We start from the raw sequence: 20,765 nt of genomic DNA, 5'->3' as shown, positions 1-20,765 counted from the left end.
TGGTTAGTCCCATGAGCACGAATCAAGCGGTCTCCGGGGGTTGCACTGGCATCACTCACGGCCGAGGGGAAGACTGCTGCTCGCCGAATTAGGACTGAGGGAAACGTGGTCCGGGTTGCGAATCAGAAGCAGGCTCTCCGAGGCAGATCTCTTTCCCTTCAGGCAGAACCAAATATAACCTCCCAGGAAATGTGATACTGTTTTCTTTTGATTACCCCTTGTCAGCCTAGATATCCTGAGTTTTACCACAATTGGAACTTGAAAGTATCCTGATTTATGCATCAGGTACAGTAAGCTGGCACCATTCTCAGGGAGGCAGAAGGGAGACGGAATCAATGTTCTAGCTCCTGTTGGTCAGTACATGACCCTCATGTCAGACCCTGATAAAGATCTACCAGGGTTTCTAACCACACTCTTGGTCCCTCTGGCTGGCATGACTGGGACCAAGTGGGGAGACAGGAAGTTGGGGTCCAGGAGTTCTTGCTTCCCCTGGGGCCTGGGTGTTGTTGAGAAATAACACAGAGGGGAGGTGGGTGGGGGAATGGGATAACTGGGGGATGGACATTCAGGAGGGCACGTGATATAATGAACATATGCCATTGATGAATCAATAAACTCTATCCCTGTAACTAATAATAAACTTTATGTTTTTTTTTCTTTTTTTATTTTTTTTTAATTTTTTTAAATAAACTTTATGTTAACTAATTGAATTAAAATTTAGAAAAAAAAGGAAGGAAATACACTGAAGGGGCACCTGGATGGCTCAGTCCGTTAAGTGTCTGACTCTTGATCTCAGCTCAGGTCTTGATCTCAGGGTGCTGAGTTCAAGCCCCTCCACACTGTGGGTAGAGCTTACTAAAAAAAAGAAGAAGAAAAAAAAAAAGAACACACGGAAAATGTTTGCACACACTTTGGCTTGCTCATATTTTTTAAGATGCATTTTTATTTACAAAGTGAGATGATGTATAACAAACATAATGAAGTTACAAATGTATCTGATAACTCCATTTTCATGAAAAAGTATATAAATATATTACAGGAAATTCCATATAGTAAACATTTGCTACTTTTTTCTATGCCAGTATTACTGTCATTTAAAGCTTAAATACTGGTTTCAAGTATCCCCTATAAAATAATTCTATTAAAATACTGGAAAAAAATTTTGCTATAAACAAGATTGGTGCATTAAAAATAGACTTGGTGTGTCCTTGTAACATCAACTATAATCAAATGCTTCCTTGATCATCCCTAACATGTGCACTGTTCAGTTAGTGTTAAAAAATTTTAAATTCTCACAGGTTAAAGTAGCTGTAAAAATACAGCAGTTCAGCATGACTTATTGTTGTGAAGAATGCCCCTCTAAGGTAGAGGAGAATAAGGATAATGATACTGTGTGGACTTGCTGCCTGTGATCTTTATTTTAAGCAGAGAACAGGAACACCTGTTGGAGATTTGGAGAGAGATGAAGAAGCATCCAGAGGCTGTTCTTTTCACGTTACTTCAAAAGCTGTGGCTGTTCTTTTTGCTCTTCTTCAGTTTGAAGACGTGTCAGCACATAAAGGATGACTTGATAGCAGAAAATATATTGATCCTATGGCCAAAAAGAGAGAGAGAGAGAGAGAGAGAAAGAGAAAGTAGGATGACTCTAGATGTATAATGTGAAATACACACACACACAATGTTTGAGTAATTTTGAAAATATGGAAAAATTTTGTTATAATGTTTAATATAAGAAGCAAGATATAGAATTGTATAGTGTCATAAAAATTATAAGAAACAGACAGATTGAGAAAATGAGGGGAAAACCAGCCGTGGGAGTGAGTGGGTGGGTAGGTGGAAATATCCCAGAGTCCTGACACTTTTTTGTGCTTTGGTAATATTTATGATTTGCTCTTATAATGGAAAAATAAACTTCCTACAAAATTTCCTCTAGATTTATTGGACTCATCTTGATGTTTTGAAATGTCAAGAAATTAATACCCAAGAAGCTACACAAAATAATGTTCTTTAAATATCTGGAACCAAAGAATATGGAAATCAAAGTTTTTGGAAAATTAACCTTTTTTTTTTTTTTCAGTGAAATTACTCTGTTGGTGGTACCAGGATCTGAGTTTTCTTATTACACTCTGCAAGGAATTAATGAGTCTGGAGGTAAATAGAAAAAATTCACAATACACTAAATGGAAAGAAAGAAAACAACTACAGTTGAATCTCATTTAAAATAGTTGCCTGTATGTGAGCATTCATGCCTGTGTGCATGTGCTTGGCCTAAAGACTGTAAGAATGTTGCCTAAAACATGAACAATTCTGAAGAGTAGGAATACGAGTTATCCTTTTATTTCCTTTCTGCTCATTTGTATTTTAATTTGTCCACATTTGCACATGATCATCCATGACTTTCTCTCACGCTACAAACAATCCATTAGCAAACCTACTTCACTCAACGTCCTCTTCTCCCTATATTCACACTATTCTGGTCTGGGCCCACTGCCTGCCACCAAACTGACCTCTCTGCTTCTAACCCTGCATCTTCCTCCCCAAATCGGGTCTTATTTTTGCACAGTAAACACAGAGCACCTTGAAAATGTGAATCAAATCATGTCAGTCCACGCTGATAATCCTACAATGCCTCCATTTCACTCAGAGGAAAGCCCAGGCCTTGGTCCTGTCACCTTCCCTTCTCACCTCAGCCACACCGGCCATGGCCATTCTAAAACACACAAGGCCTGCTCCTGCCTCGGATCTCCACACAGGTGCTTCTTTCTGCCTGAGATGCTCTTACTCTCAAATAGCCTCATGCCCTCACTGCACTTCCTCCAAATCTTTGCTTTAGTGTTAACTTTCTCAGTGTTGCTACCTGACTTAAAATACCTCCCCCAGCCAGCCAAGACTCCTCCTCTTTGCCTAGCTCTATTTTTTTTTCTTCTTCCTCTAAAGCACTTATTTACTTTCAAAGATCCTATATAACTTACTTGGTTAACCTGCTTAATATCTGCCTTCCTCATCATCACCCCATGAGAAGATACTTGTTATTCTAGCAGGGATCTTCGTTCCATTCACTGATGTTCTCCAAGTACTCACAAGAGTGCCTGGTCCATAGTAGGCAGATAAATAAATTATCTGTTAAATGAGTGAATTTCCTGGGTCTAAGGAACCCAGGAAATATACAGATCGGTATGCTTTCTTTACCTAAAAAATGTGTAAATCAGGGGTGGCCCGGGTGGCTCAGCGGTTTAGCACAGCCCTCAGCCCAGGGCGTGATCCTGGGGACCTGGAATCGAGTCCCACGTCAGGCTCCCTGCATGGAGCCTGCTTCTCCCTCTGCCTGTGTCTCTGCCTCTCTCTCTCTGTGTCTCTCATAAATAAATAAAATCTTAAAAAAAAAAAGTGTAAATCAGCTTAATATTTAGATTTAACTTGAATCAAAAATATATGAAGGGAAAGTGGGCAAATTTTAATTTTAAAGATAGTAAACTTCTGTATTCTTCAAAAGGTAGAGAAATGTGAATTTATAGATTTGTAAAAATAGCTTCCATGTCCCTCCTCACAATATAAACAATAAGGGGAGGGAGCTCTCAGAACAGGCCGAGACTCTACATAAGCAGTTCCTGTGAAAGACACGTCCATAGGTCAGTGGGTGATATTAACCCATGGTTTGATTTAGAGAAATGAAAAATCAAAACAGGAGACAGAGCCACCCATTCACTCATCCCCAGGAGTGCCCCCTCCAAGCTAAGCACCGCCAGCCTGTCTGCCATTGACTTGCTGTCAATGCTGCTGAATCCATTCCCTCTCAGGGAATTTCTGTGGCAAGAATGGTACCTTCTATATCCTTTTAAAGTTGGAAATAAAGAACACCTCTAATTATACACTATTTTCTACCACCCCAATGCTGCCCCCCCACCCCCCGCCCATGCTGCCCCGTTCTCTGTATAGCGTTCAGTGCAGATACGGCATTTCTTCATTTCCTGTATTTAAATTAAAGGCAAAATTTAAGTGAGATAGCTTCAAAATATTTTCATTCTTTTTCTGAATTAGTCCTCATGCTTAAAAAAAGGTCCCTTATCACCACAAATCTTTGGTTTTATGTAATAAAGTGCGGACCCTTTAAAAAGAGAAATGTTTTAATCAGAATTTCAAAACATCAGAATCTTCATGAAAATCCTCATTAGGAGACCCCAAGACTCACCTCTGTCTGAACCATTCCATGTCTTTGTAGTCTCATGCAGCGCACTAAGTCAGAGATGTCAAACTGCCAAAGGAAACAAGGTTTGTATGTTAGACAAAAAGGGTTACCGAATTTAAACCCCAAAGATTCCATACCTCGTTCTCCTTCTCCTTCTAGCAGTCTTGGGAAACTGTTCTGTACAAAAGAAGTCAGTGGACTGACTCTGCCATCATTTGATAATTTTATTTATGATATTTTTAAGAATTAGGGGAGGTTATTCTATTTGAAAATCCTGTAACAACAACCAAACAAAAAAATCCCCAACAGAAATTCTCTTCCCTTTGGAGTTTGACTAATTTCTAATATCACCATTTAAAAGAAACAAGGCAAACTACTTTTCCTACAGTTTGCTTTTCAGAATGACATTCTTGATCTTTTTTATTTTCACTGATATTAACAATTTGAAACAAGGGAGAAATAAACTGTTTTGTTTTGTTCCACTTAAATTATTATGCTGGATACGATAGTGTGTGAAGAGCAAACTAGAACTGCTTTTAACTGAAATTCTTTAAGAGACAATGATTTTAATTGCTTATGTACAGTAAGATTTCTAACGTTTTAAGTGAGGCTTATACTAATTTAGATTTTAAGTAAAATTAAACTCATCAATTGTGTTTACTTAGTAATATTTTTAAAAACATTTTATTTATTCATGAGAGAGACAGAGAGAGAGAGGCAGAGACACAGGCAGAGGGAGAAGCAGCCTCCCTGTGGGAGCCCAACGTGGGACTCGATCCCGGGACCCCAGGATCACGCCCTGGGCCGAAGATAGATGCTCAAACACCCACTTAGTAATATTTTTTAAAGTGGGAGTAATTGTTTAGAGACTAGCATCAATTTGTATAACAAGGTAGACATTTCCCACTTATAGGTAACTAACAAAGAAAATATGTCTTTTAATTCCTTAAATATACTATCTTCTGTGCTTATATATATATTTTTTTAATAAAGATTTTTATTTATTCACTTGAGAGAGAGATAGCACTAGTTGGGGGAGGGGTGAAGGGGCAGAGGGACAAGCAGGTTCCCTGCTGAGTAAGAAGCCTGATGTGGGGCCTGATCCCAGGACCCCAAAATCATGACTTAAGCCAAAGGCAGACACTTTACTGAATGAACCACCCAGGTGCCTTATTTTTTAAGTAAGCTCTATACCCAATGTGAGGCTTGAACTCAAGACCCAAGATCAAGAGTTGCATGCTCTACTGACTAAGCTAGCCAGGCACCCCACTGCTTCAATATTTCTATCCTTAAGTGTGATAGTGACACTGACTTTATCTTATACAAGCCTATACTGTAAAGAGTAAAATGCAATACTGTAAAAGGGACTTTTTGGCAGAGAGAGAAAAAAGAAGCAGGCTCCCTGAAGAGAGCCTGAGGCGGACCAGATTCCAGAACTCCAGGATCACACCCTGAGCCAAAGGCAAGACGCTCAACCGCTGGGCCACCCAGGTGTCCCTGTATAAGGGACTTTTGAGCACATGTTTAAAACTGGTAAAACAAATATGAAATTGAAGTATTATTTCTTTTTGATTATGGTCTGGGCAGTTTTGAACATTACTAAAATACAATTTGATATAGCAAGAGAATGAAGGCATTAATTTTTTAAAAAAGATTTTATTTATTTATTCATGAGAGACATAGAGAGAGAGGCAGAGAGAGATGCAGGCTCCATGCAGGGAGCTGAATGTGGGACTCGATCCCAGGAATCCAGGATCATGTCCTGGGTCTAAGGCAGGCACCCAACCAGTGAGCCACCTAGGCGTCCCCAAATGAAGGCATTCATAAAAGCTACTAAATAGGGGTGCCTGGCTGCCTCAGTTGGTGGAGGATGTGACTCTTCATTTTGGAGTTGTGAGTTTAAGCCCCATCTTGCGTATAGAGATTACTTAAAAAAAAAATACTTAATTCCCTCCCCTGCCCCAAACCCCTGCTAAATAAAAAAATTCCAAGATCATAACATGCTATTAAAAATTAGATTCCACTGTTATTTCTGGTTGAATGCTGGTTCAGTCTGTATCTTGTACTCACTTCAAGATCTTGACTGATTAATCCTAAGACCACATCTATGCATATCAGGGTCCCTGAACGTCCAATGCCAGCACTGCAGTGTGTGATGATTGGGCCGGATCTATGAATGTGTCTCATGTAAGAGATAAAAGTAAGCAAGTCATCTGGCTGAGAAGGTGTATCATGGTCTGGCCAGGCAGTGAAATTCAGATGAGAAATATGTCGCATCTCTCCTGTCTGAAATTGTACATCAAAAGAAATAGATAAATATTATATTGTTCACAACATATATATTTTAGTTCTTATTAATACACTGTCCTTTCAAACTCTGACTTGCCCAACTGATCAAATCAAAAGAAAGGTGCTAGAGACAAAAAAAGTACATCAAACAACACATGGAGGGTCTTTATCAAGGAGGTTGCTAAATCCACATTTTAAATACTGGTGAAAACTACTTTTTGAAACCCTAAAAAGCAAATTACATTTTAATATGAATAACAGCCTTTTCTAAATTACTGTACTTCATATTCACTCTGGATAAAAGCCAAAGTCATTGCAATGGCTTAAAAGCCCTACATAATCTGACCCAGCTACTTCTCAGACCTAACCTGCTCCTTGTGACCACTTTGCTCTACCTACAGGGAACACTCTGTGTTTTTTTTTTTTTTTTTTTTTTTTTTTAAGATTTTTATTTATCGAGAGAGAGAGAGAGAGAGAGAGAGAGGCAGAGACACCGAGGGAGAAGCAGGCTCCATGCAGGGAGCCTGACACGGGACTCAATTCGGGTCTCCAGGATCATGCTCCAGGCCGAAGGTGTTGCTAAACCACTGAGCCACCCAGGCTGCCCTGTCTGTGGTTCTTTAAAAACACTAGGCACAGTTCAGGTCAGGGCCTTTGCACTTGCTCTTTCTGAAATTCTCCCCCCACCTCTCCACTGCCCCATCCCTGTGGCTCAATCAACTCCTTTACGATTTTTCCACAGCAACATCAACACTAATATTTCCTCATTAGCATTAAACTCCATGAGGTCAGGGATTTCTTTCTGTCTGTGTTGCTAACTGCTGAATCTCTAGATTTCGTAACAGGGCCGGAGCTCTACAAGCCATGTGTTAATTAAACATATCACTTAAGGAATATTAAACAATTGTGTTAGTGTAAGTAATCGGTAGGCTGGTATAAAAGAACAAGAAAGTATAATCTTCAATTCTTTATAAAATCACATCAAAAACTATGAAGGAGGGATCCCTGGGTGGCTCAGCAGTTTAACGCCTGCCCTCAGCCCACGTTGGGCTCCCCACATGGAGCCTGCTTCTTCCTCTGCCTGTGTCTCTCTGCCTCTCTCTCTCTATGTGTGTATCCCTCATGAATAAATAAATAAAATCTTAAAAAAAAAAAAACTATGAAGGAAATCATTAGGCTATATTTACATGTGACCAATGGACTCAAGTCAAACCCCAAAAGGAAACCAATTACAGTGGACCCTCGAACAACAAGAGTTTGAATTGTATAGGTCCACTTATACAAGGATTTTTTTTTTTTTGTACAGTACAGGAAATATTTTCCTTATGATTTTCTTAACATTTTCCTTTCAGTAGCTTACTTTGTTGTAAGAATCAGTGTATAATACATATAGTAAACAAAATATGTGTTAATTGACTATGTTATTGGTAAGGCTTCCAGTCAATAGCAGGCTATCAGCTAAATTTTGAGAGTCAAAAGTTCTACATGGATTTTGGACTGCATGGAAGTCAGTGTCCCTAACCCCTATGTTGTTTTAAGGTGTTAAGCTCATATTACTGGAATTGGGGTGGGGGTGGGGAGGAGGGTGAAATTGAGGGGGCATGGAGGAGAGTAAAAGTAGCAGTTTTACTTAAGGTGTATCCACTTATCTAATCCATGCTAAATTGATTCAGTGGTTATGTGGCTGCAGAAGGAATTACCCTAATGACAAATATTTATGCTACAATTGCCCATGTATTGCTAAATATGTTGTGTTTATAGGGGAATATTTGCTACCTGGAGATTTTTCAAAAGCAGGTTATTTCTTTTTCAAAGATATTTCATTTATTTATTCATGAGAGACACAGGGAGAGAGGCAGAGACATAGACAGAGGGAGAAGCAGGCTCCCTGCAGAGAGCCTGATGCAGGACTCGATCCCAGGACCCCGGGATCACTCCCTGAGCTGAAGGCAGATGCTCAACCACTGAGCCACCCAGGTGTCCCTAAAAAACAGTTTTATTCACTCTTTTTAGAGATGCTAGCACATAGCTTCTGAGCCATTCTGTTCTATCAGTGAGCCTAGGATAATGGGTGGTCCCTTTAAAGCCTGTATTCTCATTTTCATCCTAATGTAGTACATACTGGAGGAAACTGGCAGAGTCTGAAGAAGGTCACAGTTTAGTTTCTATTAGGTCAAAAATAGTGGGTGACATTAGTTCCAGTGAAATAGGAAGCTGGCTTTCACTCAGAAATACATTGACGCTATCATGGAAAATGTCCAGGCCGGCATTCTAACCAGGAGATGGAAAGATTTAACTCACTTACCTGAATCTCTTCCAGGGCCATTGCCCTTACTACAAAGCCCTTCAGCTGCTGCATTCTCACGAGAGCCAGCCGAAGCCTGTCATTGACCATTGTTGTTTGGCCTAGGATGTTAGGCCAATAGCGCTGGCATTTGATTTTTTCTCCTTCTACTTCTTGGGTCATCATGGCGATCACTGTAGATTTTTGTTCCCAAATCATCTGCCAGAAATCTCCAACAGTTGTAGGGAGAGGTCCTTGGCAGGCAATGTAAACAAACTCTTCTTTTCCCACTGGTATCTTAATAAAGCTGGCGTTGATATAGCCACCCTCATCTCCAAGAGGCACTCTTGTAGCATCATCTGTGAATTTCCCACCATAAAACAGAGCCATGTATATCATGCATTTTGTTTAAGGAGCCTTATAAACAGGGGTCAAAGATTAGGAGAAATTCCTCAGAACCATAAATGAAATAACAAACACATTTTAATAAAGGTATATTTTCAAATTACAGTAGAATCGTTTTATATTTACTCATTTTACTCTTGTTACAAGTATATTTAAGATGTCGACTCAGCGAGTTTCTGACAATTTGAGGTTATTTACATGGATTTGGTTGAAAATTAAAATTAATAAATAAAAATATATCAATCGATACATTCAGAACTTCTTAGTAAGTTCTAAGAGAAAAAACTAACTTTGCTACTTCTTATCCAACCTTATTTTATGATAATAATGCTCAATTTAATGAATGACAATGCCAAAAGATTATTTCATAAAATAAAAATTAGTATTATAATGAAACTATCTAAGTACTTACTACAAATTTGCATAATTATTTCTTGTTCATCTAATTAAATTACATTCTTTTAAATCAGCAGCCAAAATAATAAACACAATAAATAAAAAGGCAGCTCACTTTATTCTCTAGGCATATAGGCTTCTATCTTTATCCGATGTAATTTCATAGTCAAAATGTAAATTTTTAAACCAGTGAAAACTATATGTAAGCCATTTTATCCAAAATAATTAATTTGTATGTACTTATATATCAGAAGCAATTTCTACTTAGAGCATTTATAAATTTAACTGGTAATTTCTATAATTATCAAATTGACTTTAGTAATAGGTTTCAAAATCCTGCATCAGTTGCTCTTCTATCACTTGACTTCTGTCTCTCAGTCCATGGAAACAAATCCACTCAAGTAGTTTTGGATTTACGGCTTATCCCATTTGAATTTGAGAGACTAGTCTGGCCATTTTTTTGGTGGTGGTGGTAGAGGCTGAAATAACTCCCACTTACTTTATGCTCAATCATTATTACTTTCATTTTTATTTTAATTAATTAATTAATTAATTATTTTATTTATTTATTCATGAGAAACACAGAGAGAGAGGCAGAGACACAGGCAGAGGGAGAAGCAGGCTCCACGCAGGGAGCCTGACGTGGAACTCAATCCAGGGATCATGCCCTGAGCCAAAGGCAGATGCTCAACCACTAAGCCACCCAGGCATCCCATTACTTTCATTTTTAAAATGCTAAGATACACTTTTCACAGAAAGTTTTCCAAAATAAATTTTTTGTCTTCCAATTTGGTTGAAAAAATTCAGTTGTATTATTATTTATTGCATGATTTATCACTATTGGTTCTGTTACAGTTCTTTGATTTTAGGACTTCTTGATAAAGATAGGATCGTTGTATCATGCACAGTGTAATTCAATGTGCTAATATATATATAAATATGGCTTATGATTACTATAAGAAGTTGCTAAAAAATAAGAAAAGAAGTTGCTAGACATTAATATTTTGGCTATATCCATTTATAATTAAAAAATCACATGTTGATTGGTAAAATGGTAAAATGTGGGTAAGAAGAATTGCTTTTTTGCTCTTCTGGTATCTGAGACAATTCAAACATTATAGTTGGCTCAACCATTGAGCCACCCAGGTGCTCCTAAGATTCTTCTGATTAATTTTCAGAATACATAGATAATTTAAACAGGAATTCATGTTGTATATCTAAATGTATTTGTTATTGATGTAAACCTCTGAATATGTGCTTCTGTGTATATATGCACACTTGTGTGAGAGATAAACTAGCATACAAATTTTAAATCAGTTCAAACTATATTAGACATACATTTGATTTGAAACCAAATTAAACTTACAGGGAAGTATATTTTTATATCGGTTCTTTCTTCTGTTTTCCTTAGTTTGTCCAATTAGACATTGATCCAAAGGTTTTAAATCTTGAAGATTCTGCAAGAAAAAATAGAAATAAAATTAAATTTGATAAGCAGTAATTCAGCCATAATTGCCAATGCTTTAAATATGCAGGGTATAAAATTGGCTACTGATCAAGGCAGACTTTGAGTGTTAAGAAATAGCTTTTCCTGTAAAGATAAGCTAGTCTAAAATCCCAATACTACTTTGAAATACCAGTTGTTGAAATATGTTGCTGCAAATATCTTTAGCATGTGGTAGTAAACTTTGTGAGGCTGTACTTCATACCTTTATTTTAAAGTTCAGTTTAAAGAGGTCTATAATTGTATTTTAGGAAAAAAACCCCACAACAACTTATAAAAGCAACTTTGTCTTAAAGTAATGAGCTGGAGCAGAATTTCTTGACAATATTGTCTGTGGGGTCATGGAATAATCCATAGTAGAGTTGTGGTGAGACAGTCCTAGGTTTTAAAGTTAACTCACTTTTCATTCACTCAGTAATCCATCCTTTTATCCATCCATCCATCCATCCATCCATCCATCCATCCAAATATATATTAAAAATACCTACTAGATACAGGACACTGTAATAAGTGCTGGGAATACAGTGGTGAGAAAGAAGGTATGATTCTGGTTCTCCTTGAGCTTACAGCTTATCGGGAGAAAGAAGCAGTAAAGAAATAAATACTGTGATACATGCTTTGGAGCAATTAACAAGCTGTTATTTTAGAGAATAATAAAGATCTACTTTATAAAGGGTTGTGATGGCAGGTCCTTGGAATGGTGACATTTAAGCTTAAGCCTTAAAGAAGAAATTATTTCTGCAAAATGGAGAGGGAGAATATACGTCAACTATTGGGAGCTTGTTTCCAAATCTATTAATGTTTCCATATCGATTTACATTATTGAGTATTAAATACAAAGCATCTAATAAATACATACATACATACAAAGCATCTAGCATATTCCAGAAGCTCTCAAGAGAAGTTAGCTCCTTTTGCTTTAGTGGCTATGAAAAGTTTAGGAAGTGGGTAAAGTAAGTATATGGTTCGAGGAAGATAAGCAAGGTAAACCAGAAAACCAGTGGTGCTAGCTATATTCCTCTTTTGCCTAGTGGTAAATATGGATGTTGCCAATAAGACCACATGAGCAAAGGCTCTGAAACACTGCTGAGTTGCACGGAGGGGCATATTTCTAGAACTGTATTAAATTAAAAACTGTTGCTAATGAACCATATCTACAGTGTATTAATTATGAAGTTTAATGGTTGGAATTGACACTTGACTTAAAAAAGAAAAAAAAGCTCTCTACTATGAGGCAGGGAAGGTAATCATTGGGGAGATTTATCAAGCTCCAAAGTGGCTAAAAAGATCTCTTTATTTTTTTATTTTTTAAAAGATTTATTTATTCATGAGAGACACACAGAGAGAGGCAGAGACACAGGCAGAGGGAGAAGCAGGCTCCCTGCAGGGAGCCTGACATGGGACTTGATCCTGGGACTCCAGGATCACACCCTGAGCCAAAGACAGATGCTCAACCTGCTGAGCCACCCAGGCGTCCCTAAAGAGAACTTTTTAAATTGATAGTTATTAAGGGTGCTGTTAGTTAGAAGTAAAGGTGTAAAGTAATGGGCATTATCAAAATTTCTCCTACTTTTGCATAAAGTTTTGGAAAAGAATCTTTGGTAGTAGCCACTTACCTCCAGCTCCTTTGAAGGAATTCCTTGATCTAATAAACCTCGCAATGTTCGAATGACTGATTTCAACTTGCTACCAGTGTATTTACCAGAGGGAAGCACTTTGACAATGGGGAGTGCAGCAAGTTGCTCGTCTGTCAGAAAGGGATCTAACAAGAAGACAGAAGTTGATTAAAAAAAAAAAAAGAATTTATTTATTTATTTAGAAAGAAAGCACAAGGGGTGGGGAGGGGTAGCAGGCAAGGGAGAAGCAGATTCCCTAACTGAGCAGGGAGCCCAACAAGGGATGGGTGGCTCGATCCCAGGATCCTGAGATCATGACCCAAACTGAAGGCAGACACCTAAACTGACTGAGCCATCCAGGCACCCCAACAGCAGTTAATCTTTTAAAAAAATTTCCCCTAAAACTAATTTAGCCAATAAGGGAACTGATTTGAGCCTATTCTTACCTCATCTATTTTTATGAAAGCAAGAGTCTTAGGAATTAATAAGGTAGGAGAACAGGTAGGCAGATACCTACAGTTAACATAAAATCTGGCCATAGCAAGGCCCTTGTACCCAACTTTTACGAAAACGCTTCACCGTTCAGAATTCTTTTTTTTATTTTTAAGATTTTATTAATCTATTCATGAGAGACACAGAGAGAGAGGCAGAGACATAGGCAGAGGGAGAAGCAGGCTCCCTGTGGGGAGCCTGATGTGGGACTCGATCCCAGGATGCCAGGATCACTTCCTGAGCCAAAGGCAGATGCTCAACCACTGAGCCACATAGGCGTCCTGTATTCAGAAATTCTTAAGGCTCTTGGCTCTCATGTACTTACGGTTTCTAGAAGAGTTTAATTTTTATTTATTCTTTTTGCTTTTCTTGACTCAAATGACAAGATTTTTCTTGATGAAAACGTATGTAGTCTTGTTATTGCTTTGCAAAACTTAAATTAGCTTCCAAGGACATAGGGAAAAGATGAAGGGAGATGCTTCAGAAATTCCTTACAATGGGACATTTCGTTTCACTAGTAACACTGGTGTCTCCTCTCTCTACCCCTCCTTGGTACTCAGTGTCAGGAGGCAGTCTGGCATTTGATAGTTTTCTCAATACAAATGAAACTGTGGGGTCTTCAGGAGCTTATCAAACGAGTGACATCAGTGTCTTAGAAAAGATAAGTATCTAATTAGTACCCGCTCTATGGAAACTGCTTATATCAGAAGGCAACTGATTATCCTGGAAAAAAGGAAAGAGCTCTTGATATGGTTTGCACAAGTGTAGCTACAAAGCTCCACTTGTAAATTAGTTGATTAAAGTATTTTGATGATGCAGCTACCATGTAGGCAACAATAATGCGAGGCTCTGTGGGTATACAAAGCTGTACAAGATACTTCAAGAAGCCAGACATCCGGTGGGGTGAAGGCTAGCTGTAAATACAGAGTTCAGTCATAAAAAAGAACTGGAAACTTTTACAGAACTGAGTGTAAAGGCAACAGGAGCTCAAAGGCTGGAGATGAGCATGGGCTACAGGATTTGACAAGAGCACCATCAGTGACACCAACAATCTACCTAAATTAAAAAAGTGTTAATTCAACTTCTTTAATTTCCTTTAACAACTAAGACTTCAGATGACAAAACCATGTCGTTCATTCCTTCATTGCATTAGTGTAACATGAAACACTGGATAGAGCTTCATTTCTCCACTGGCTCAGTTATAAAATAAAGAGGCAGTAATAGGTCAGAGAAATGGACTCTTGCTTTTAAAAAATGAGGCTGAGATGCTGGAGTAGTAATTTCCTAGTTTTGAGCTATTCTGCCTATTTTATTATAAATAAAATGTGTTCCTCGACTCTCATTCAGAATGGCAAAATTGTGTTTCTTTCTTTCTTTTTTAAAGATTTTATGTATTTATTCATGAGATGCACACAGAGAGAGGCAGAGATACAGGCAGAGGGAGAAGCAGGCTTCCTGCAGGGGCCCGATGTGGGGACTTATTCCAGGACCCCGGGATCACTACCTGAGCTGAAGGCAGAGCTCAACCACTGAGCCACCCAGGCGCCTGACTTTGTGTTTCTAAGTATTTGACAAATTTATTTGTGGGTTTTCCCTCAAGCCACTGAAAATTTCAGCTTATACCTGTGCAAATACCTAGCTATATAATTGAATGTTGGTGTTTGTCTATGTGATTTTATTTTACATATAGGACCAAATAATGTACATTTACAGTTAAATAACACATCCCTATACCCAGAAAACTCATTTTCAAATGCTTATTTTTTATCCATATTTTTCACAAAAAAATTGCTCATAAAATTCTTGCCTTCATTGGAATCTTCATGGTTTGTTGTTTCTATTGGCAATTCATCACTTCCCCATGTTATCTCATCGTCATCTTCAGGCTTCCTTTCTTGTGACTTTTGAATCAAGCTATGATAACAAAACACATTGGTAATATTTTCTTGTTTTGTCCCCAAAATAAATTTAAATATTATGTTCTTGAACCCCTTGTTTCCTCTACAATTATCATGAAATATAAAAATAGATCATCTTATTAAAACACCCAAGTCCAGAATTCCTAAAATTCATTGGTAGGTGGAAATTAAACTGAAGTGCAGAATTGTTTAATATAGTTTAAAAAAATTTATCCTCAAACAGATCCTGTCTTTGAACCTTAGATTGAAAGAGTCCTCTTGGGAATAGAGAAAGTGGTGGTTTGTTTCTGCCCTACAAAATGGATAACCCATTACAATTGTGTTAGTATAGCGCTCTCTCTCTCTCCATGCCCAGTGTGGAGCCCAATGTGGGGCTTGACCTCATGATCCTAAGATTAAGACCTGAGCTGAGATCAAGAGCTGGATGCTTAAATGACTGAGCCACTCAGGAGACTGGCTTTTTAAAAGTTACCTACTGTTGTACTGTATGGATGTACCTTAATTTATTTATAGAAGTCTCTATTGATGAATATCCATATTTTGCTACAATTGGGGGCTAGAAGGACACTTCTGTATCAGGGTACTCAATGTACTAAAGCACAGTACAAATTCTTATTATTCTATGGGTACACAGTAGATGCCATCTCCCTGGTAAGGTAGATGGCTAGGGAAGAGAATCTAGGCAGAAGAAATGTTTAGTGATGAGAAGAAAAGGATAATGTAAAAGGCTGAATACATTTTTACATTTTATGATATTCAGGGGAAACAAAGCAGAGTACCTCTGTTTGATGACATGAATAGATACCATTAAAGCAAGACACGTACAATGTTCCTCAACTGTCAATAACAGGGCAGTAATTATGCTGCTTTTATGGTGGATCCTTTCCTCTTCTTCAGCCAATTGTGGGTTATAATTAACATTTTTTTTTAAAGATTTTATTTATTTATTCATGAGAGACACAGAGAGAGAGGCAGAGACACAGGCAGAGGGAGAAGCAGGCTCCCCACAAGGAGCCAATGCAGCACTTGATCCCAGCACCCCGGGATCACACCCTGAACCAAAGGCAGGCACTCAACCGCTGAGCCACCTAGGTGTCACTATAATTAATATTTAATTTGCAAGCTCTACATCTATAAGGTTGCTTTTGTCATCTAGTAATTCTATTGTCTGCAAGGGTATAGTTTGGAGATCTTTCCATCAGGCATTCCTCTTATTTCTCATTCTTTTGATTAACTGCTTGTAGTATTTCATAGGTGCTTGTATGAGCATAACTTAATTTATTTTTTGTATATTATGTTTTTCTTTAGAAGTATAAATGATGTTGCAATTAAATTTTTGTAGAACTGTCTTTGCACATATATGGTAGTGGGAACAATTCTTAGAAATAAAATTACTAGATTGAAGGTTATGTACTACAATTTTTTGAATCTATGACACCCATAATTGTAAGATAGACTATTACTTTGTCTACATTAAGAAAGAATATTTATGATTATAAGACCCTTCATGATTTAAGAGATCTTAAAATTAAAAAGTATATACAAGAGTTAGTAACATGCAAATAAAACTTATATGTTAATAGTGTTTCTAATTGACACCCAAATAAATTACATACACTAATTTACCCTTCCTTCTTCCTCCTCTTTCCTAACAGAGTAGAGCCTGTATCTTTACAATTATTGGCAGCTGGCCCAGATATTTGCTAATTTTAAAAATTTAAACTGTACAGATTTCTACAATATGTACTCCTTTTTCTAATTTTACTTGTGAAAAATTCACTGTTAATTTGCTTTTCTAGGAAAAAGCAAGTAGTTCTCTTTGATTGTTATCATCTAATATGGAGCAAAATTTATTCATGTACAATCACTTTGTTGGCCAACAATACATATAACTTTTTAAAATATTAAACAATGTATTGGAAAAATCCTATTTTGATTTAGGAACTGTTTTCAAAAAGAAACAATTGTGGGGTTTTAAAATGTTTCTTATCTTCTTTGGTTTTATTTTAATTCTACTAGAAGATAATAATCATCATTTCTGGTACATTCCCTTTTTGACCTTTCTTTCATTTTTTTCCCCATGGTCAAGGATATACTTTTTTTGAGGAATGTTTTAAAAAACACATTGTTACATGTCACTAGACCCTCCCTGTAATAGTAGTTTAAAAATATTATTAATATTCAACCACAGGTCCATAATTTAGTCAAACGTTCTCATTTTATTGGAAAAGGATAAATTCAAAAGCAACATCTAAATGAAAATCTGAGCACTTCTAAAAAGAAATGAATTATTATACTTTAAAAGATTATTTTCTTACCTTTCAATTTTTAATTTTTCTTCACAATATTCTTCACAGCCATTCATTTTGACAGACTACAATACAGAGAAATAAAACTCACATTAACCCATTAAAAGAAAATCGAATAATCTCATAATGTTCAATTCCTCCCTGTTAGTCATTTCCTATATTTACTGTTATGTCCATCCTCATGTAACAAAGACACACATGACATTCAAATAATGTCAAACTGTGGCTAAGTATCTTCAGTGACCTACGAGTTTTTGCTGGTTCCACCTATTCACCTTCACATTCATTTTGGCTTTTCATTTCTTACTTAAGGGATATTAATGGTATAGAGGTAAGGAGAAAGCAAGATGAAAAGTTAAAGTATAATTATTTAGATATGCATATTTGGTATATGTTGCTATACTATTTCAATTTTAAGATCTAAAAATGGGCTCTCCAGAAAAATCTTAGTAATATTCAGTGTGTTAAATTATCTTGCCTTTTTATTATTAAAGTGAGGAGTCTCTCCATGAAGAACATAGGTCAATCAGCTCATATTATAATTGAGTATGATGTCTCAGAGACCCAAATACTGTAGGAGCAGTTTGTTACAATTAGGAGACACCAAATTTCATTCTTTTTTAAGAAGATTTTACTTATTTATTCATTCATGAGAGACACAGAGAGGCAGAGACATAGGCAGAAGGGGGAGAGGCAGGCTCCTTGCAAGGAGCCTGATGTGGGACCCAATCCTGGGACTCCAGGATCATACCCTGAGCCGAAGGCAGACACTCAACCACTGAGCCACCCAGGCACCCTCATGTTTCATTCTTATATGGTTAATAAATATTACATTTCAATCTTTATTAGGACAAATTATTTTTTTTAAAGATTTTATTCATTTATTCATGAGAGACACAGACAGAGAGAGAGAGAGAGAGAGAGAGAGAGGGGCAGAGAGGCAGAGACACAGGCAGAGGGAGAAGCAGGCTCTATGCAAGGAGCCTGAAATGGGACTTGATCCCAGGACTCCAGGATCACACCCTGGGCTGAAGTCAGGTGCCAAACCGCTGAGGCACCCAGGGATCCCCTAGGTCAAATTATCTTAACAAATGGGAAATTCCTTTCATTTTAAGACTCTGAATTATTGGATCTCTGTCTACCTCTACAATCCATCTGGTTTTACTCTCCATTTACCTGTGGCTTCAAACCCATGGGTCTTTCTTTTACTTCTTTGAAATCGCTCACCTCTTTTCACCACAAAGTTCTTCCTATGGAAGGTACTTTTTTTTATTCAATGTGCCTTTTCCTTCTGAGGATGTTCCCTTACCACCTAGTCCAAAGTAGGTCTCCTTGGTTACTCTTTCGTAGCACTTTTTTTTTCTTTTTAAACCTCATAGATCTTATCACAACTTGTAATTGCATATTTATTTGGGTGTTCACTTAATCATTTTCTTGTCTTCTCCATTAGACTGTAAGCTCCATGGGGTCAGGAATCATATCTGTTTGTTTACCACTGTGTGCCTACACATGCTTATGCCTGAGCCACAGAAGGTTGTCTCACTTGTTTTGAGGAAGAAAAAAGTAGCATGTTTTTATCCACTGACAACTAAAAGGAACCTTCTTGAGACCTTACCTGTTTCTAGAAGTTGATAATTTTAGGCTGGGTTAGATTTTTAATTCCAAGTGAAGTCATTTGGATTTCTTACTTCTCATCATAATCTTGGTCTAAGAATCTACCATGAGTGCAATATTTTGAAAAGTATAAAGTCTTTTATAAGAATCTAGTGCTATTAACATGAAAATAGTGAGATAAAGTCCAAGTGGAAATAATATATAGTACTACTGTAACAATGATATCAATGATAGTGATAACAATTTCCCATCACTTTTGCAAAATTCACCTGTGTATGAGGGAGAACTGGATTAAGGAGACTGGCCTTCAGTCTCTCTTCTCATTCTGGATTATAGGCTCTTTGGAGGACGAAGTAGCTGTAGTGTTGCCTCAACAAAAAGACTGCTGATCTAGACTTTCAAGTCTTTGCTAAGCAACTCCTCCAGATGGAATGCTCTTTCCCATAGCATCTCCCCTATCAAATACCTTTAAAATGCTAATTCTCTAGGAAGCTTTAATAACCATACCCATCTACTCCTGTATAGTCTCTATTATTCCCCAATTCTTTAAAACACTCTCTGAACTCCATATAAACATTTATTAGCACATCTTTCTACTATAGTTTTATTTTATCTTAAAAAAAAGATTATTTATTTGAGAAGAAAAGGTGAGAAACAGAACACAGTGGAGGGGGAGGACAAAGGGAGAGGGAAAAGTAGGCTCCCCACTGAGCAGGGAGCCCTAATGCAGGGCTTGATCCCAGGACCCTGGGATCATGACCTGACCTGAGCCAAAGGCAGGCGCTTAACCAACTGAGCCACCAGTCACCACTTTACTATAGTTTTTAAAATTATGCTTATTTACATGTGTACAACTCCCAAATGGACTACTAGACTATACAAGCAAATTTAGGACAGAAACCCTGACATACCTTCTTACCCTGTTACCCCAGATTAATCAGAGTCAATCTAGTTCAGCAATAGCTAAATGAAGTTTTGAAAGTTTGGATGATAATTTACATTATGTTTATGACTGGTATTCATTCCTTCATTCATAAATAAGACTCCGACATTGACCTGAAGTATTTCATTAAGAGGTAGTCAAGTAGTCAAGCGTAGGGATGTCTGAGTGGCTCAGCAGTTGAGCTGAGCATCTGTCTTAGGCTCAGGGGGTGATCCCCTCAGGGATTGAGTCCCCCATCACACTTCCTGCAGGGAGCCTCCATCGCTGCCTCTCTCTGTCTCTTTCATGAATAAATAAATCTTTTTTTTTTTTTAAAGAGGTAATCATGTGTAGAGTGATAAGTGACTGTGCATTATACTATACTCTTTATAATACGATTAGTAGCTTAACCTTCGGCCTATAGGGTGAAAACCCTAAAACTTCCAGGGTTGTAGATACAATCCAGTCATTCCACTCCTGAGTATTTACATAAAGAAAATGAAAACATGAATTTGAAAACAAGTACTCCTATGTTTATTGCAGCATTTTTTTAAAAGTAATCTTTACACTCAACATGGGGCTTGAACTCACAACCCTGAGGTCGAGTCACATGCTCCACCACCTGAGCATTATTGCAACATTATTTATAATAGTCAAAATATGGAAGCAACTCAAGCATCCAGCAACAGATGAATAAAAAAGATGTAGTATATATAAAAAATGGAATATTAGCCATAAAAAAAGAATGAGATCTTGCCATTTGTGACAACATGCATAGACCTAGAGGGTATCATGCTAAGTGAAATAAGACAGAGAAAGACAAATATCA

The 20,765-nt window shown here is 37.4% G+C and overlaps 1 protein-coding gene across 11 annotated transcripts in view; it reads right to left on the bottom strand.

Moving 5' to 3' along the window:
- Nucleotides 1–1,394: 1,394 nt before the first annotated feature.
- The window catches only part of PTPN13 (protein tyrosine phosphatase non-receptor type 13), a 206,643-nt gene continuing 187,272 nt past the window's right edge, over nucleotides 1,395–20,765 (bottom strand). For all 11 annotated transcript variants that reach the window (XM_041760239.1, XM_041760238.1, XM_041760242.1 and 8 more), the window contains 8 exons: nucleotides 17,410–17,465; nucleotides 14,980–15,086; nucleotides 12,681–12,826; nucleotides 10,927–11,017; nucleotides 8,781–9,118; nucleotides 6,257–6,472; nucleotides 4,190–4,252; nucleotides 1,395–1,591 (listed from right to left, as the gene is read on the bottom strand). In XM_041760239.1, coding sequence (XP_041616173.1) covers nucleotides 1,496–1,591; nucleotides 4,190–4,252; nucleotides 6,257–6,472; nucleotides 8,781–9,118; nucleotides 10,927–11,017; nucleotides 12,681–12,826; nucleotides 14,980–15,086; nucleotides 17,410–17,465 — 1,113 coding nt within the window. In that variant the 3' untranslated portion in view covers nucleotides 1,395–1,495. The remainder of the gene's footprint in view (nucleotides 1,592–4,189; nucleotides 4,253–6,256; nucleotides 6,473–8,780; nucleotides 9,119–10,926; nucleotides 11,018–12,680; nucleotides 12,827–14,979; nucleotides 15,087–17,409; nucleotides 17,466–20,765) is intronic.

This window comes from Vulpes lagopus, chromosome 6 (assembly GCF_018345385.1).
Source record: "Vulpes lagopus strain Blue_001 chromosome 6, ASM1834538v1, whole genome shotgun sequence".
Classification (NCBI taxonomy): Eukaryota; Metazoa; Chordata; class Mammalia; order Carnivora; family Canidae; genus Vulpes; species Vulpes lagopus.
Note: the sequence above shows the minus strand (reverse complement) of the source record. Positions and strands in the feature narration are given on the sequence as shown.